This window comes from Siphateles boraxobius, unplaced genomic scaffold, assembly GCF_051911475.1.
Source record: "Siphateles boraxobius isolate OS27281-9 unplaced genomic scaffold, OSU_SipBor_1 7, whole genome shotgun sequence".
Classification (NCBI taxonomy): Eukaryota; Metazoa; Chordata; class Actinopteri; order Cypriniformes; family Leuciscidae; genus Siphateles; species Siphateles boraxobius.
The window spans coordinates 28,422,615-28,439,829 of NW_027509197.1; the positions used below are offsets into that span (position 1 = coordinate 28,422,615).

Genomic DNA, 17,215 nt, shown 5'->3' on the forward strand with positions numbered 1-17,215 from the left:
CCGAAAGACCCGAGGCAAAATACTGTAACAAGTATACAGATATTAACAACCCATCAAGAAAATAATATTATATAAAGTTCTTTGGTGTAGAACTATGGTCCGTAGCTCGTAATCCGAGGGTACGGAATCTGCATTTCCTGCCTGAAGACGAAGGCAGGGGCGCAGCCGACCCCCTGTGAGGCATGGGAAGGGACCATCCTGGTGGTGGTGGGGAGGATGGAGGGGAAGGAACCATCTTGGTGGTGGTGGGGAGGATGGAGGTGAATGAAAGCATCAGCATCTGCAAACTCAAACATGTGTGAGTACCGATATTTATACTACAAGTATTAGAACATTAGATGGATAGATGAGAAGTTAATAAGTGACGTAACAATTGAGTTTTCCCGGCAGAATATACGCTAAAGCTTTCATTTCTGGAAGTGCTGAACTTCCCCACTCTTCTCTTTCAATCACATTGGAAAGTTCTGCCCTTTTGGGCCTGTTTTGTGCTTATAGCTCCTCCGGTTGTGTTTATATGTTGTGCCATGTGTTTTAATGCAGTTTTTTTTTTTCACTCTCAGTGAATTTCAAGTAACAAGCGGCTCTTTGTTTAGGGTGCCATGGCGCACGCTCATGCATCGCAATTGACTAGGAGACCCTCATCCTCCCGCTATCTCTCTTTCACCCTTTCTTTGTCTCTCTATCATAATATCTCTTTGAATATCTCTGTTCTACTAGATTGGTTACGACTAGTATCCAATAAAAATCGTGCATGACTCATGTTTTTCATCATGCAAGTATAAGTCCAGAGATGAATTACTCTTTCCTACTCTTACCTTGAGGAAGATTGAGTTCAGTGAGTGCACACAAAAAGAGGAGAACCCTGCAACTGCCTCAGTGAATGGTTGAGGGAACATTCCCTTGGATGGTGGTAAACATAGTGACCCTCTCTTTCACTCTTTGTTACACGCTTTCTTTCACGCTGGCTTTGAAAAGGGACAATTGTGCGTAACATCCTGCTGGTACGATGGCATAATGGTTTCAGTGTGAGACAGCTTTCCCCGGACATTATGTCATCTGGGTGGCATGAGCTATTATGTGGAGCTTTGAGGATTAGACCCGTTTCCCTTAAACATGTCAAACGCAAACATACATTCTGCTGCTACTATCAACCAGATTTTGAATAAATATTACCATTGAGTGCAAGATATAGCTATCAAACTAAGGAATAGATTGTCAAGAAATTATAATTTTGTCATTATTGAATCACCCTCATGTAATTTTAAACCTTTATGCTGTAATTTCTTCATATATCTGTTCCATAAAATGACCTTTCTAATGACTGCTGCCTGCCAAGCTCCAAAAAGCACAAACAAGGACCACAGAAATATCATAAAATTAGTCTGTACAACTTATGTGCTTTCATAGCTTTTGAAGCCATACTTGTGGTATGAAAAGATCAAAATTTAAGTCATTATTCACTGACATAAATAAATATATTTAAAAGGCCTATGCTGTAAACAGCATAGCTTAATGAATATATAGACAATTTCAAATGCCAAAATATATTACAAATTGTACAACATGTTTATACAGTATTGAAAATATATAAAACATGTATAAATCCAAAATATACTTATTATTTTTTATTTTATAGGCTCAAATATGTGTACAGCTAACAACTATACAACTAAGTCAATTTAATAAAAATATTTATGTAAATATAAATATATAAATATATATTAGAAATATTTAAAATATATGTATTTATTTATTTATTGTCCCTTTTTTTGTATATTTTGTATATATTGAAATATATTTTTAAAAATACATCTGATTATATTTTACCATGGTTAGGACTTGGAATGTAGCATGATTAGCTGCTTTTAATAAAACGAAAAATAATGAGCTAAAAGCACCATAAAAGTGATGACAATTTATACTTCCTACAATACAGGTATTGGAACTTGATAGGTTCCAGTAGCTATAAACTGTATGAAAAAGCTTCTATGTGAATATTATGTTTGTGTCTTTCATGGGGAAAAAACAGAACACGGGTTTAGAAAAATGTGAGGCTGAGTAAAGCATGAATTTTCAGTTTTGGGGAACTATTCCTTTCGTGTGACAAATTTGGATCATCTGTTACATTCAGTGTTGAGATATACTTTCACATCTGTTGCATCTTTTTAGAGCTGGAGACAGAGCTAACATCAAAGGGCTTCGATCGAAGATGTTCAGCATCAAGACAAGATGGAGTGGCATAGTCTGAGAGAGACAGACAGTGGTGACAGGTGCACTGATAAACGAGAAACGCATGGGGTGCAGAGGAAAGAAGCTAGAAAGGCTGGTGGGACAACGGGACTGACATGAAGAAGAACCATCTGTCTTTGACACAGATATAGACTGACAGTTACAAATATGCAAAGAGAGATAGAAACCCAGAGTATGTGAGGAGTAAGATAACTGGAGTATGACAGCAAAGTTGGTGCTTTGGAAAACTCAGCCCATGTCGAAAGAGATAAATATGGAAAGCCAAAGATATTGTTTTGTTTGTTTAAATGCTTGGATTGTGAGAGGAAGATCCCTTTTCATGAATTTGAGATGCCAATATGCCAAAGATTTCAATATGAACTCAAACATTTTTACTATAATTTTACAAGACCTATGCCAATATTTTGTATAGCGCCACACCTTTAATGTGTCAAAAAATCATTTGTGCCTGTTTATATTTTTCCTAAGGATTTTTAGCCAGAACATCTAATCCAAAGTCAACACTTAAAGGGTAGTTTACCTAAAAATGAATATTCTGTCATCATCTACTCACCTCTATGTCAATCCAAACGTGGAGCACTTTCTTTCTTCTGTGGAACATAAAATAATATATTTGAGAAATGTCTATATTTTTTTTCATACAGTCGTCACCAACTTTGTTTGGTTTCCAACATTCTTCAAAATATCTTCTTTTATGTTCTGCAGAAGTAAGAAATTGCGTATTGTGAAAAGCCCAAATTTAGTATATACAGGTAATTTATAGTTTTAAAATATGGTATCCTGTAATAGCCATTGTCACCAGATTTCTAACAGTGTATTCGTGGCAACAACAGCTGCCAATTTTTTACTGTAAATTTAACAGGATTTTTACAATGAAACTTTAACTTTAACTTCAACACCATATTGTATTTATTTACTCCATGTCTTTAGGATTCAATTTAGTCAATTTCCCATTGTGTGTTAAATGCAAAATAAATAGTGGTTCCACTTTATTCACATATAAGCATCTGTTTTGCCTTTATAAAGATGGATTTTGTCAAACATTCTGTTTGGTATGCCATGCATGTTAATATGAAGAGCTATTCTGTTTGCTGTCATGCCTAAGGTCACATCCCCAATCATCCATTTTCTCATTGTCTAACAGGTTTTGACACATCATTATAAACAGGCATCAGTAAAGTGAGCCACAGACAGAATGCCCACCAGCACTAATGCTCTTCTAGGAAAGAAGTAATGGCTTTTCCATCAACCGACAGGACCGTTACAGTGGCCATTGTATCTCAGTCCAGGGTATGGATGGTGTTATCTGAAACCTTGTCTATAGCGTGACACATTTGTGTTTGTTTATAATAGGATCCATGAAAAGACGGTGTATCTGACCTGTTTGAAAAGATGCGTGTGGTCTATATTTGGATTCTATGGACATCTGAAATGGGGAGATGGTGAATGCGAGCTGGAAGGAGATCAAGAGAAAAAAGAGCTGGTCTTTGATATGTCCCAATTAGAGAAATGCCGTTAATGTATTTGTGATCAGATCAAAGGGATTGAAAGGGAAGAATTACAATGCATTTGTCTAAGGTAGCATCTGTGTCCCTATGGTATAAACAGATAAAACACCAAACATGTGAGACATGTGCTTGAGTGATATAACCGTTTGTAATGACAGGCTTACACATTAAATAAAAGCAATGCATCAAATGAAATTGGAAAACCCATTGAAGTGGCCTTGCTTCCCACTCTTTCTTTTGCATGTGACAGATATTTCACAGGCATTTAAGAATGTTTGGTGTCAGAAAAGCGTGGCTTAGCCACATACTCAGATTACTGGCAAAGCTCTTGCATAATAGGTCCTAAGACCTCATGTTAAGGATTCAGATTTACAGAGCAACAGCTTTAAAATGCAATATTTAGGCATAAGCTAACAATTATATTGTTGCATAATGCCACTAATTTTATAGGACAACTCCAGAACTATTTGGTACCCTTCTTTGCACTCACTGGCTCCAGCTCAACACCAGCATTGTATTTATCTTTTAGCCACTTGTAGGTTTCCTGGCGTTGTTCTTGGTTTCCCACATTGTCATGGTTTCCTTAAAAGCAGAGTAAAACATGCAAGGTAGGCAAAAGCAACCAATGATGAAAAGTATATTTTAATTTCTTTTCTGATTTTTTTTTAGCTTTGCTTTTAACAAATTACTGATTAATTTATTAGAACAATATGATGATGAGGAAAGACTTATGGTTAAATATATATATATTTTATTCTAAAATCTATGTCGTTTTTGAACACCAATGTATCCACATACATTATTCCATGTGTTAATGATTCAGGAACATCTTTGTATTAAAGGGTTAGGTCACCCCAAAATGAAAATGTTCTCATTACTCACCCACTCTTAAGTTATTCCAAACCTCTATGAGTTTCCTTCTTCTGTTGAACACGAAAGAAGATATTTTAAAGAATGTCCATAACCAGACAGTAGGCGGCACCCATTGACTTCTTCCATAGTAGAAAAAAAAGTTACAAACATTCTTCAATATATCGTCTTTTTTGTTCAACTCATACAGGTTTGGAACATCTTGAGAGTAAGTAATGACACAATTTTAATTTTGTGTGAACTAACCCTTTAAGTTGTTTGCGATAGGTTACTATTTTTGCTGTATTTATGCTGTTAATACTCTTAAGTTGTGAACATTTCCTTATACCCCTGTTATTTAGATTTATTTTTGTGCATTATTGTGCAAGATTATGACACCATACTGTGTCATTCTTATGTGTCAATATAAATATAAATATATATATACACACAAATTTGGTAAATTGTTTTAAAATTCAAGTAAAAGTTCTATTTTTTATCTGACTTTGTAATATTTATAATAATTATTAGCGTAATATAAAAAGTAGCAAAACATAATATGAAACGTTCACAGTGGATTCAAAGTCAAACCTTAGATATTTCACTTCTCTCCACTTGTGCACACACACAAACACACACACGGGGTACACACAGAGTTTGCTCTCTTCCTATTGGTTGTTCAGTTTTTACACATACGTGTTATCGAGACTCGCACATGAGTCGAACTGCAGCAGAGAGGCGCTGCTGATCTGATGCTCTGCTCCAGACATCTGAAAAGGAATTTGAAAGTGAACATAAAGTAGCACAGTCTCGGACTCTCCGTTCACAAGCGAAAATGGGAGTTGGGGTAAGTAAAATATGTTTTAATAATAATACGCGTTTTGTTTTAAGCATATTTGATACTTAGATTAATGAAGGTCAATATGCTTTCATGTCAGTTATTTTCAGTAAAAAAGTATTATATTAAATATCTTAAGTTTGCTGGTGAATATAGGCTACTAGATAATGAAAACTTAATGGAATAAAAATGTCATATTCTGTGTATTTATTTATTTATTTGACATGGACATTGCAATTAAACATAGTACAAAACAAGTCTGTGACTGATGCTATGCAAAAAGAGTTTATAGCTATTGCTAATTTTCAACTCCAATTTTCAACTCCAATTTTCAACTCCAGTCCATGGTAATGTAGTCATTATGTTGTATGTTGTTGGGTTGTGGAGTGGTTTATTGTTTCTAATTCTATGACTGCATTGTAGCTATATTTCAGTTTGTGGGAGTGTAGTAGGCTGTAGAATGACCTGTGGAGTGCATGCAGAAGATCGCTTTTTCTGGCCATATTAGCATACTCAGTTTGGAATCATGATTTAAAACTGTGTTTCCACTGTTTTTGCTGAAAACGTTCTATTGTAATTGTTCTTGCGCAATGTAATAGTTGCACATGTTCTTACGCACTTCCTAAAACTAGTTTCACAGTCACAGGCTGGGAGTTTTTTCTCCTCCCCTTTAAGGACATGGTGTGCTTTATCTAGGTCAGCACACCAGAATTACCACAAAACATTCTAATCCTTTTGAATAGAATAGAAAAAAAGATGTCAACATGTAGCTGCTTGCCTCATGATATGGTGAACCAATTTTCATAGTGTAGACTCATAAGTTCTTTTACTGTACAACCAAAAAAATGCGTTTGATTGGGTGTTAAGTGTGATTGTTTGCAACTGATGAAAGATGTTTTATTCTCACAAAACAGTTGCTCCCGTCACACTCCTGTGTGTCACCTTGAAGGTGTCATAACATGATTGCCTGAAGCAACAATTGTAGTGAACTTTGGTTGACTGGACACAGCTAAATAAAACATGAGTACAAGTCTTGTGCTAGTGTTTATCTGTGAATGTGTGACACATATTCTGAGATTAACTAATGCTACTTCCACCATTGCATACTCATGTTCTCTTTTGGAGAGGAAATGTACTGGAGGAAAAGGCTTTGTTGCTTCTGCTAATTTCTTTTCATTGGATAGAAGCCAAGGTGACATAGTTGTTTCGATGTCCCTAGTTGAGACTGGCTCTGTGCCACAGAACATTTTTAGACTTGTTTGTTCCATGTATCAGATCATGTCCAGAGAAAGCTGATCCCTTCGATATATACATCAAAGACCCTTGAGAAATCGGAGGTTGGCAGTAAGTTGAATGTGTTTTAGTATTTAGATAGTTGGGCTTGCCCTCATTTTCACCACATGAGATATGATATAATAAGTAATAATGGAAAAACATGCATTTAATATTGCATTATATTCATTTACTTTTTAAAGGTATATTTGACCAACAAATGAAAATTTTGTTGTTATTTTCATCAACCTTCATGTTGTTCTAAAACTTCTGTAACGTCCGCAGAACTCAAGAGAACATTTGAAGACTGTTTTCTATCCTCTTTTTGACAGTTACAATGAACAAAACCTAAATTGCCCAAGCTTCAAAAAGGATGTAAAACCAACACAATGTCTCAAAAGTAGTCTGTTCAACCACTTTCCGAGCCAGATCTTTCCAGTGAATCTGTTGGTCCAATTACAAGAATCAGTCTTGGATTTGTTTCTCAAGTGCAATTCACTGATGCAATGATCTGGTCTGTTTCTCACGTAAATATATTGTATGACTTCTTGCAACTTGGAATATAGCACACAAGCGTACAAACCTCTTTTATGGAGTTTTTGAATCCTTTTTAGAAGCTTGGAAGAAAGCTTCAGAAAGCTTTGTAATTGCTTGAAAAAGAGCAGCACAGTCTTTACAATATCTCCTTTTGTGCTCCACTGAAGAAAGATAATCATTTCGTTTCATTTAATTTATTCCTTGGGTGAATTATAACCTAACTCAGTAAACAATTGTCACAGCCAAGAACTCCTAAAGTTATTATTTAATGTTTCAAACATCTATTTTAGGATGGACGGGACCAATATGAGCTGGCGGCAACGTCAGAGAAAGGAGGGAAGAAAAAGAACAAAATCAAGAAGAAGGAGAGTGATATGGATGAGCTGAAAAAGGAAGTGAATTTGGTAAGTCTTTACTTACAGTTTTGTTTCAGTATAATACACTCTGATATTTTTTTTTGAAAAAGACTTAAAAATCTTGGGATTATATTTATTTCAGGATGATCACAAACTGACTTTGGAAGAGCTCCACCGTAAATATGGTACAGACTTGAGCAGAGTAAGTCATCCAAGTGTTATTATCTCTTTTATAAAATTACTCTTAATAAATCACTAGTGAACAATAACTAACATTCTCTACTCTGTGACTTCATCAGGGTCTTACAACCGCCCGTGCGGCAGAGATTCTGATCCGTGATGGACCTAATGCCCTCACTCCACCTCCAACTACCCCGGAATGGGTGAAGTTCTGTAAGCAGATGTTTGGAGGTTTCTCCATGCTATTGTGGACCGGTGCCGTTCTCTGCTTTCTTGCATACGGCATTCAGGCGGCAATGGAGGATGAGCCTGCCAATGACAATGTGAGAGGCAATGCTGAAAAATATGTGTTCCTCCTTTATAGGATGCATGTTATATCGGCCAACATATCTGTATCGGCCAATATATGTTCATTTTTTTATGTTATTGTTTGGCCTGATAAGAAAATGTAGCCTATATATTGAAGCCGACACTTCAGGTGCGTTCTGTTCGGCATGATGCTTTTAAATTGCTTGAAATATGATTGGAATCACGTCAAAAAAGGAAAATACTGTTAAATGTGCAACATGTGCACCGCAAGTCTGTCATATAAACTGTATAAAATTATAATGAGAACATAATTGTGTGCTTAGGACATGGTTTTTTTAATGTTGAGACTTTTGTTTTTGTAACCAGGCTCTCAAAAACTATATAAAAAATTGGATTTATATTTATCTGCCAATATATCAGTTATCGGTTTTCAAATATAAAGAATTATCGGTTATCGGTATATGACAAATTTTCATGTTGGTGCATCCCTATTCCTTTCCTGGATGTATTATATCTATTTGTGTCTATCTCTTTGTGCAATGCAGCTTTATTTGGGAGTTGTGCTATCAGCTGTGGTGATAATCACCGGATGTTTCTCATACTATCAAGATGCTAAGAGCTCAAAAATTATGGACTCTTTCAAGAATTTGGTTCCCCAGGTACATATTTCTTCCTAATTTTAGTCCTAAATCAATTGACCATTTTTGTCTTTAAACCTAATAAACTAATCTGCAAGCTTAAATGCATTGTAGTTTTGTCTTCTAATGTGTTTTTTGTTCAGATTATAAACTTTTTTTTCTTTTCTAGCAAGCATTGGTTGTCCGTGATGGTGAGAAGCAGCAAATTAACGCTGAAGAAGTGGTGGTTGGTGATCTGGTGGAAGTAAAAGGTGGTGACAGAATCCCTGCTGATCTAAGAATCGTGGGCTCACATGGCTGCAAGGTTATTATGAGCCTGTATTTCTTACTTTACCTGATCAGTGTAGAGTGAACTTCATATTTCCTTTATGTGGCAGTGGCATTATGTAAGCATATCTTTTAAATTGGATGTTTTAAGGTGGATAACTCCTCTCTGACTGGAGAATCAGAGCCTCAGACACGGTCCCCGGATTTCTCAAATGATAATCCCCTAGAGACCAGGAATATTGCTTTCTTCTCCACCAATTGTGTAGAAGGTATTTTATATTCTCAATCACTGATGTTCAGTAAAGCGTTTCACTTCTATTATCATAATTGTTAAGATTTCATTCTAAATAAATTCATACACTTTTTTTATTTTTATATTGACACTTTTACTTTTATTATTACTCATTTTATCATTAGGTGGCGAAAAAGATGAGTCGTTTTTATGATGAGTCATTTAAACATTTTCTTTCCTGATTCGATTAATCTAACAACTGTGATTCAGAAACACCAGTGGCTAAATCTTCTGTGCTTTTATTTGGAACTACTTTTTTTTTCAATGCAAAAATAGATTTTAGACACAATATCCCCACCTACTTTGTCTAAATCACATAAAATTAATTTCTTGTTTATTGAACTGTTGTATAATAGCAGTATCACACATTTCAATTGTATAATATGTAAATATTATTTAATTTACATAGACTACTGTTAAAAAGTTTGGATGAGTTGTAAGAAGTTGTAAGATTTTTTGAAAAATATGTCTTATGCTCACCAAGGCTGCATTTATTTGATCAAATATACAGTAAAAACATAAATATTGTGAAATATTATTACAGTTATATATCATTTATATATACAGTTATATATAATACATTATTATAGTTTAAAAAAAAATCTATTTGAATATATTTTAAAATGTAACTTTCAGCAGCCATTACTCAGTCTTCAGTGTCACATGATCCTTCAGAAATCTGCTTAATATTTTTGAGGAAACCATGAAACTTTTTTCAAGATCCTTTGATGATTAGAAAGCTCAAAAGAACAGCATTTATTTGAAATAGATATTTTTGTAACATTATAAATGTCTTTACTGTCACTTTCGAACAATTTAATATGTTTTTGCTTAATAGAGTTTTAATTTATTCATTATTTTTTAAAACACAAGCCTGATACTTTGGTGTTCTCTGCTTCTCATTTGTTTTAGGTACTGCACGTGGCGTCGTCATCAGCACCGGAGACCGTACTGTAATGGGTCGAATTGCAACACTTGCGTCTGGCCTAGAGGTTGGGCGCACCCCCATCTCCATTGAGATCGAACACTTTATCCACATCATCACAGGCGTGGCTGTCTTTCTGGGTGTCTCTTTCTTTGTTCTGTCTCTTGTTCTTGGTTACTCCTGGTTGGAGGCTGTTATCTTTCTTATTGGCATCATTGTGGCCAATGTGCCTGAAGGTCTTCTTGCTACAGTCACGGTAAGTTGATTCAAACTTACTTTGTTTGAAGATTAGGCCATTATATTTGCATGAAACCTATCCTCTGTTTCTCGTTCTTTAGGTTTGTCTCACCCTCACGGCTAAACGTATGGCTAAGAAAAACTGTTTGGTTAAGAACCTTGAGGCCGTTGAAACCCTGGGCTCAACCTCAACCATCTGTTCCGATAAAACTGGCACATTAACGCAGAATCGCATGACTGTAGCTCACATGTGGTTTGATAACCAGATCCATGAGGCTGACACAACAGAGAATCAGAGCGGGACCTCTTTTGACCGCAGCTCGGCCACCTGGGCCTCATTGGCACGTGTTGCTGGGCTCTGCAACAGGGCTGTGTTCCTGGCCGAACAGACCAATGTGCCAATTCTGAAGGTTTGTTTTTGAATTTCTTTTATAATTCTTTGAAGCATATGCTTCAAAGAATTATAAAAGAAATTTACCACAATTTCCACAAAAGTTTTAGGCAGCCCAGCTGCTTATTATTTGAAATTATAATATTTCACAATATTACTGTTTTTACTGTATTTACAAATACATGCAGCCATAGTTAACATAAAAAGATTAAATAATCCTAAACTTTTGAACTATTATATAAAACCATAGACGAACGGACGCAGACAGACAGATAAACAGATAGATAGATAGATAGATAGATAGATAGATAGATAGATAGATAGATAGATAGATAGATAGATAGATAGATAGATAGATAGATAGATAGATAGATAGATAGATAGATAATTTTTCAGTGTACCATCCAAAAATTATGATCCTAATGAAAATTGAAAATTGAAAACATGTATGTCACCTCTTTATTGTGGAAACTAAGATTTTAAATGAAATATCTCACTTGTGTGTTTAAATGTTTAGAGAGATGTTGCTGGGGATGCGTCTGAATCTGCTCTGCTGAAATGCATTGAGCTTTGCTGTGGATCAGTGAAAGAAATGAGAGAAAAGTACAACAAAGCAGCAGAAATCCCTTTCAATTCTACGAACAAATATCAGGTACTACATATTGCAAAAACAATACGGATTCTTATTTGCAATGCAAATAAAAAAAGAATTAAAAACAAAATTTAATAAATAAAATAAGCCATTTAATTAGTCGAATGAATTGGGTCTGTGTTGAATTGTGAATTTACAAAAACATGAAGCTGTTATTTCAAGCTCGGTAGGAACATTCTTTTGTGTCTTTTTTTCTTTTAAGTAATCACACTAAATAAAAATGTTCAAATGACAGCCCGAATTTTCACATACTATTAATACAATACATCTCACCATTATTTGAAATGATCTGGTGCTTGCTTTGGTAGCTGTCGGTGCACAAGAACCCAACTGGTGGAGCAGAGTCTAAACACTTGCTGGTCATGAAAGGAGCCCCGGAGAGAATCCTGGAACGCTGTTCTACTATATTGATCCAAGGGAAGGAACAGCATTTGGATGATGAAATGAAAGAATCCTTTCAGAATGCTTATCTGGAGCTAGGGGGCCTTGGAGAAAGAGTTTTGGGTAAAAGAGAGAGAAAAAAAAAATGCTTCTTCAAATAAAGGTTGAGAGTTCGCCTGAGCAAATTGTGGACTGATCATTCACGTTCTTCTCCAACAGGCTTCTGTCATTTCTTCCTCCCTGATGATCAGTTTCCAGAAGGTTTCCAGTTTGATGCTGAGGATGTGAATTTCCCTACTGATAATCTGTGCTTTGTGGGTCTCATGTCAATGATTGACCCTCCACGTGCTGCTGTACCTGATGCTGTAGGCAAATGCAGAAGTGCAGGAATCAAGGTAAAGCAGAGATGCGAGTCCAGCATATGTGCTGAATTTATGACATAATTATATTTTACACAAATATTTCGTAATAATAATTCATTAGGTTCATTCAATAATTCTATTAGGTTATCATGGTAACCGGTGACCATCCAATCACTGCAAAAGCCATAGCAAAGGGTGTTGGGATTATTTCTGAGGGAAATGAGACTGTGGAAGACATTGCAGCTCGCTTGAATATACCTGTCAATGAGGTCAACCCCAGGTATCACCGTGTGTTAGTTTTACTATAAATGTTACTGTAACTTGGCTTGACATAAATCTCATAACTCAGTGAATGTCTTTTTTCAGAGATGCAAAGGCCTGTGTGGTTCATGGCGGAGACCTGAAGGACCTCACGGCTGAACAGCTAGATGATATTCTGAAGTACCACACAGAAATTGTGTTCGCCAGAACGTCACCACAGCAGAAACTGATTATTGTTGAGGGGTGTCAGCGACAGGTACTGACTGAACTTCTGAATATACCTAAACAATGACTTTTAGACCTTTATACTTCAATTAGACAGATTGTTTAGAACAGTTGATTCCATAGACCCCAAAATTTTATCCCCCCCTTGTGAGGGACCCCCTTTTTAAAATAAAAAGGCAACTAAGTATTATGTGCATTTAAAATTTTGTAGTCAATGAGATTTAAAAAAAAAAAAAAAGAATATTTTTATTTAATCCCGAAAAAAAGTTTCCACAAAAATATTAAGCATCACTTCTTTTCAACATTGCTATTAAAACATGTTTCCTGAACACCAAATCAGCATATTAATTAATTGCATTATTTGGTAATGAAAATAAGTTGTTTGCAAAATGAAATGGTTGGGTTTTATATTGTTACTTTAATGATGCCAAAGCACTTTTTTAATTTATTAAAATTTACATATGCAAATTATTATAATTTATTTATTTTATTTTAATACTAATATTAATATTTGATATACACACCTAAAGATAATTACACAATTTTTTTTAATAATCTTTTTAAGCTTGTTACATTGTTAAGCATCTTTACAAAGAATATTCCCTAAAAAGATAAAAGATGGTGAAAGGATCGAGGAGAAAGGATCTGCTTTAGAAGCAGAATGAAAAATAAACAAAACAGTATTAATATCAACTTTGGGCGGGGTAAAGCATACTTAACTGATATCTCCATTTTTTATCTCCATTCAATTGCAATTATGAGTAAATTTTAAAACATAATTTCTGTTCCAAAGGGAGCCATTGTGGCTGTAACAGGGGATGGTGTGAATGATTCTCCTGCACTGAAGAAGGCTGACATTGGTGTTGCTATGGGCATTGCTGGCTCAGATGTGTCCAAACAGGCTGCTGACATGATCCTGCTAGATGACAACTTTGCCTCAATCGTCACAGGCGTAGAAGAAGGTACGGGATACCTTTATTCATATCTTTTCAATGTTGTGGGCTCTTTTATTAATGTTTTCTCTCCACATTAGGGCGTCTGATCTTTGACAACTTGAAGAAGTCCATTGCTTACACCCTGACCAGTAACATCCCTGAGATCACACCCTTCCTGTTCTTCATTATCGCCAACATTCCCTTACCTCTAGGAACTGTTACTATTCTGTGTATTGACCTGGGAACAGACATGGTCAGTGTAGAACACATTGGGTTATTTTTTCTTTTTCGCACTTGCATTTGGTCTTTCTACCAAAAGATGACAGTTAATTATTTATTTTGTTTTTGTTTTCAAGGTCCCTGCTATTTCTCTGGCATATGAGGCTGCTGAGAGTGATATCATGAAGAGACAACCCAGAAACCCTAAAACAGACAAGTTGGTGAATGAAAGACTTATTAGCATTGCATATGGACAGATAGGTAGGTGGCCATTTTGTGGCTTTATTCTAGTGCCTAAACATATTGAGAATCCCATTCCAAGTTTTTGTTGACTAACATGCTACCATATAAAAGCTTCTCATAGTCCTTAGAACATGTAAATATTGCTTCACAATTAAAAGATTTAAGATTTGAATGTAAGATCTTGTCTGGTTCTTCAGGTATGATTCAGGCTCTGGCTGGATTTTTTGCATACTTTGTCATTCTTGCCGAAAATGGCTTTCTACCATCAAGACTATTAGGAATTCGTGTAGGTTGGGATGACAAATATCTTAATGACCTGGAGGACAGCTACGGGCAACAGTGGGTAGGTATTATGAATTATGTTACAGTTTTGAACCATGATTTGCTACATGCTAGTAAGGGGGAGGAGCATTCTCATTTTAGAGAGCATTTGATTGGATATATGTTAGTGTATTGTGTCAACAGTGTTGCTCTATTTTCCCACAAGAGATAGACATTTTAAAATGTAAATACTACTGTTCAAAATTTGGGATTTTTAAGAATGTTTTTGAAAGAAAGTCTCTTCTGCTTACCATTTATTTATTCAAAAATACAGTAAAAAGAGTGAAATGTTCAGCTGCCATTAGTCCAGTTTTTTTAAGCTGAAGTGTACATCTGCTAAAATTGAATGTAGTCAACATTTAGGAGTACAGTAGGATATTACTTACAGCTTAAGAAAACTTCATGAAAAAAAAAATGTATTTCATGAAGTCTTAAGCAATACTTTTAGATTAGTATTTTACCAAAACAATGTTATGTTTTCTCAGACATATGAACAAAGAAAGATTGTGGAGTTCACTTGCCACACAGCATTCTTCGCCAGCATTGTGATTGTGCAGTGGGCCGATCTGATTATCTGCAAGACCAGGCGGAATTCTGTCTTCCAGCAGGGAATGAAGTGAGTCTGGGTGAACAAATGAGCTCTGAATGAGCATAAGCCATGTTCTTGAGGAGATTTTTATTCATTTATTGTCTATTTACCACATTTTTGCCCTACGACTACAGGAACAAAATCCTGATCTTTGGATTGTTTGAGGAAACAGCACTAGCGGCCTTCTTGTCTTACTGCCCTGGCATGGATGTGGCTCTCAGAATGTACCCACTCAAGTAGGCTAAAATGTATTTGTATAAAACAAATATACAGTTATTTCTTGCTTGGTTCTTTGGTTTATGTTCTGTGCTCTATATACAGGCTCAGTTGGTGGTTCTGTGCCTTCCCATACTCTCTTCTCATCTTTATTTATGATGAAATCAGAAAGCTCGTCCTTAGAAGGAACCCTGGAGGTAATCTGCACCCTTGTTCTAACCAATTGCACTGTATTGTAGATTGTCAATCGTATCATTTTCTATTTTCCAACTGTAAAAATAAAAAAAGTTTTTTTTTTCTTTCTTTGCAGGTTGGATGGAAAGAGAGACATACTACTAGACCATCATGTTAGCACAACTTTAGTGAGTTATATTTGTGGCGTAAGAGTAGTATTTCTGCTCTGAAATTAACCTGTACATTTTAAAATATTTTTATATAGAACAACTGTAGTACTGAGATTCTGCTGACACTACATGCTATGCTTAAGATAGACTTGAAAAAGTTTTTAATTGTGTAATTTGAATAAACTATGTCGACTTCACTAAAGATGTGGTCTCGTTCAATAACTTCCTGTCTTGTATAGGTGACAGTAAAATTTACTGTACAGAGGTGTACAGTATTTTGTACAGAGGTGTCAAGTGCAGGTTCAGAAAGTAAAATTCCTCCTCAATATTTTGTTCCAATCACCTGGATTTGCTAATTAGCACAGTTTTTCAGCCAGGAGATAGAACTAATTAGTGAAATCACCTGGCTGAGTTAATGGGTGGAATAAACATAAAAGAATAAACTTTTACTTTCTGACCCCTGGAATTGACACCTCTGATTTTGTAATTATCTTGTTGGCGTAGAAGGACTTATTGTCAATATGGATTTATAAAACGGGTAGTTCTGGTCCTTGATTCTGATTTGTTGAGCCGCGTTCAAAGTCGTTTTAAAACTCCCGAAAACATACATTATTGCTGCGCCACTTAAGGTGATGATGCACAGGGCAACTTTTTAAACAATGTTGCTGGGCAATCTTGCTGAGCGATTGTTGCCTGGGTACTTTCCTATTGAAAATGGGCAATACATTTCTATCTGGATAATTTAGATCGGTCGTGGGCCCTGACCTGTGTCTCATCTGGTTGCCTGTTGACTGCAACATTGCTCAAAAAGTTGCCCTGTGTATCATCACCTTGAGTGTGTACGTTACTGTGTCTCTGTTGCTTGGTAACCATTCCGCTTGTGAAGCACGACTGTTTATGTGGAACTACATTGTTTGGCGTAAGAATAATATTTTTATTAATATTATTACATATTATTTGCTTCGTTTTATTTGATGAAACCTTGCAACAAATATGGAATAACCATTTTATAAAAGCTATAAGCCCTGTGTAGCTGTGTTTTACAGTGAATTTAAAACAGTTAAGGGGGTTTTAACTAGTGATCAACCGATGTATCGGTTTACCGATATTTTTCCCGATATTTAAGCAAATTCCCATTATCGGATTTGCCGATAAACGGCGCCATCTTGTGGCCGTTTTGAGAATTCCGCCATTGCAGCCCGCGTCTGAGGTCAACAATAACTCTGTGCACACGTAAAGTATATGTTCTACTTGCTTTGCTTTAATTATTCAACTTTATTTAACATAACAGGCATGCAGAAATGAGGTTTGAGACATAAATGCCTGATATAGTTTATGAGGCTTGGTTCTAACAAATTGAGACGAACTCATGGAGTCACGTAAATTAGCATAATCCGTCATGTCCTGCCCCAATAAAGAAGTAACTTTACATGAATTAAATAAAACAAACATGAATGAGTGCATGTTGAAAATAAAAGCGCTGAATTTAATTCTTTATCTGTTGTATTTGCTCACCATTAGTCTCGAAAAAAAGTTCGTTCATATTGCTGAGCACTCACGGGTCGATCAGGAATGCTCAAGCACGGCCACTGAATGAAACTTTTGACAAGATTATCTT

The 17,215-nt window shown here is 35.6% G+C and overlaps 1 protein-coding gene across 1 annotated transcript; it reads left to right on the forward strand.

The window, feature by feature from the left end:
* The first annotated feature begins 4,230 nt into the window (after nucleotides 1-4,230).
* Nucleotides 4,231-15,799, forward strand: atp1a1b (ATPase Na+/K+ transporting subunit alpha 1b). Its single transcript, XM_077217132.1, has 23 exons — nucleotides 4,231-4,366; nucleotides 5,291-5,454; nucleotides 7,545-7,658; nucleotides 7,753-7,812; nucleotides 7,910-8,113; nucleotides 8,645-8,758; nucleotides 8,907-9,041; nucleotides 9,156-9,273; nucleotides 10,209-10,477; nucleotides 10,560-10,868; nucleotides 11,367-11,501; nucleotides 11,810-12,005; nucleotides 12,102-12,277; nucleotides 12,388-12,524; nucleotides 12,611-12,761; nucleotides 13,524-13,692; nucleotides 13,764-13,918; nucleotides 14,022-14,145; nucleotides 14,325-14,470; nucleotides 14,934-15,064; nucleotides 15,172-15,273; nucleotides 15,359-15,450; nucleotides 15,564-15,799. Exons 2-23 carry the CDS (start codon nucleotides 5,443-5,445, stop codon nucleotides 15,590-15,592), a joined length of 3,078 nt encoding a protein of 1,025 aa, XP_077073247.1. The 5' UTR covers nucleotides 4,231-4,366; nucleotides 5,291-5,442; the 3' UTR covers nucleotides 15,593-15,799.
* The last annotated feature ends 1,416 nt before the right edge of the window (nucleotides 15,800-17,215 follow it).

What these genes read in the sequence shown, in the direction of transcription:
- atp1a1b (XM_077217132.1), top strand. An exon ending in GTCTTCTTGCTACAGTCACG is followed by an intron (nt 10,478 to 10,559) that starts GTAAGTTGATTC and finishes CTCGTTCTTTAG; the next exon opens with GTTTGTCTCACCCTCACGGC. An exon ending in ACAGCTACGGGCAACAGTGG is followed by an intron (nt 14,471 to 14,933) that starts GTAGGTATTATG and finishes ATGTTTTCTCAG; the next exon opens with ACATATGAACAAAGAAAGAT.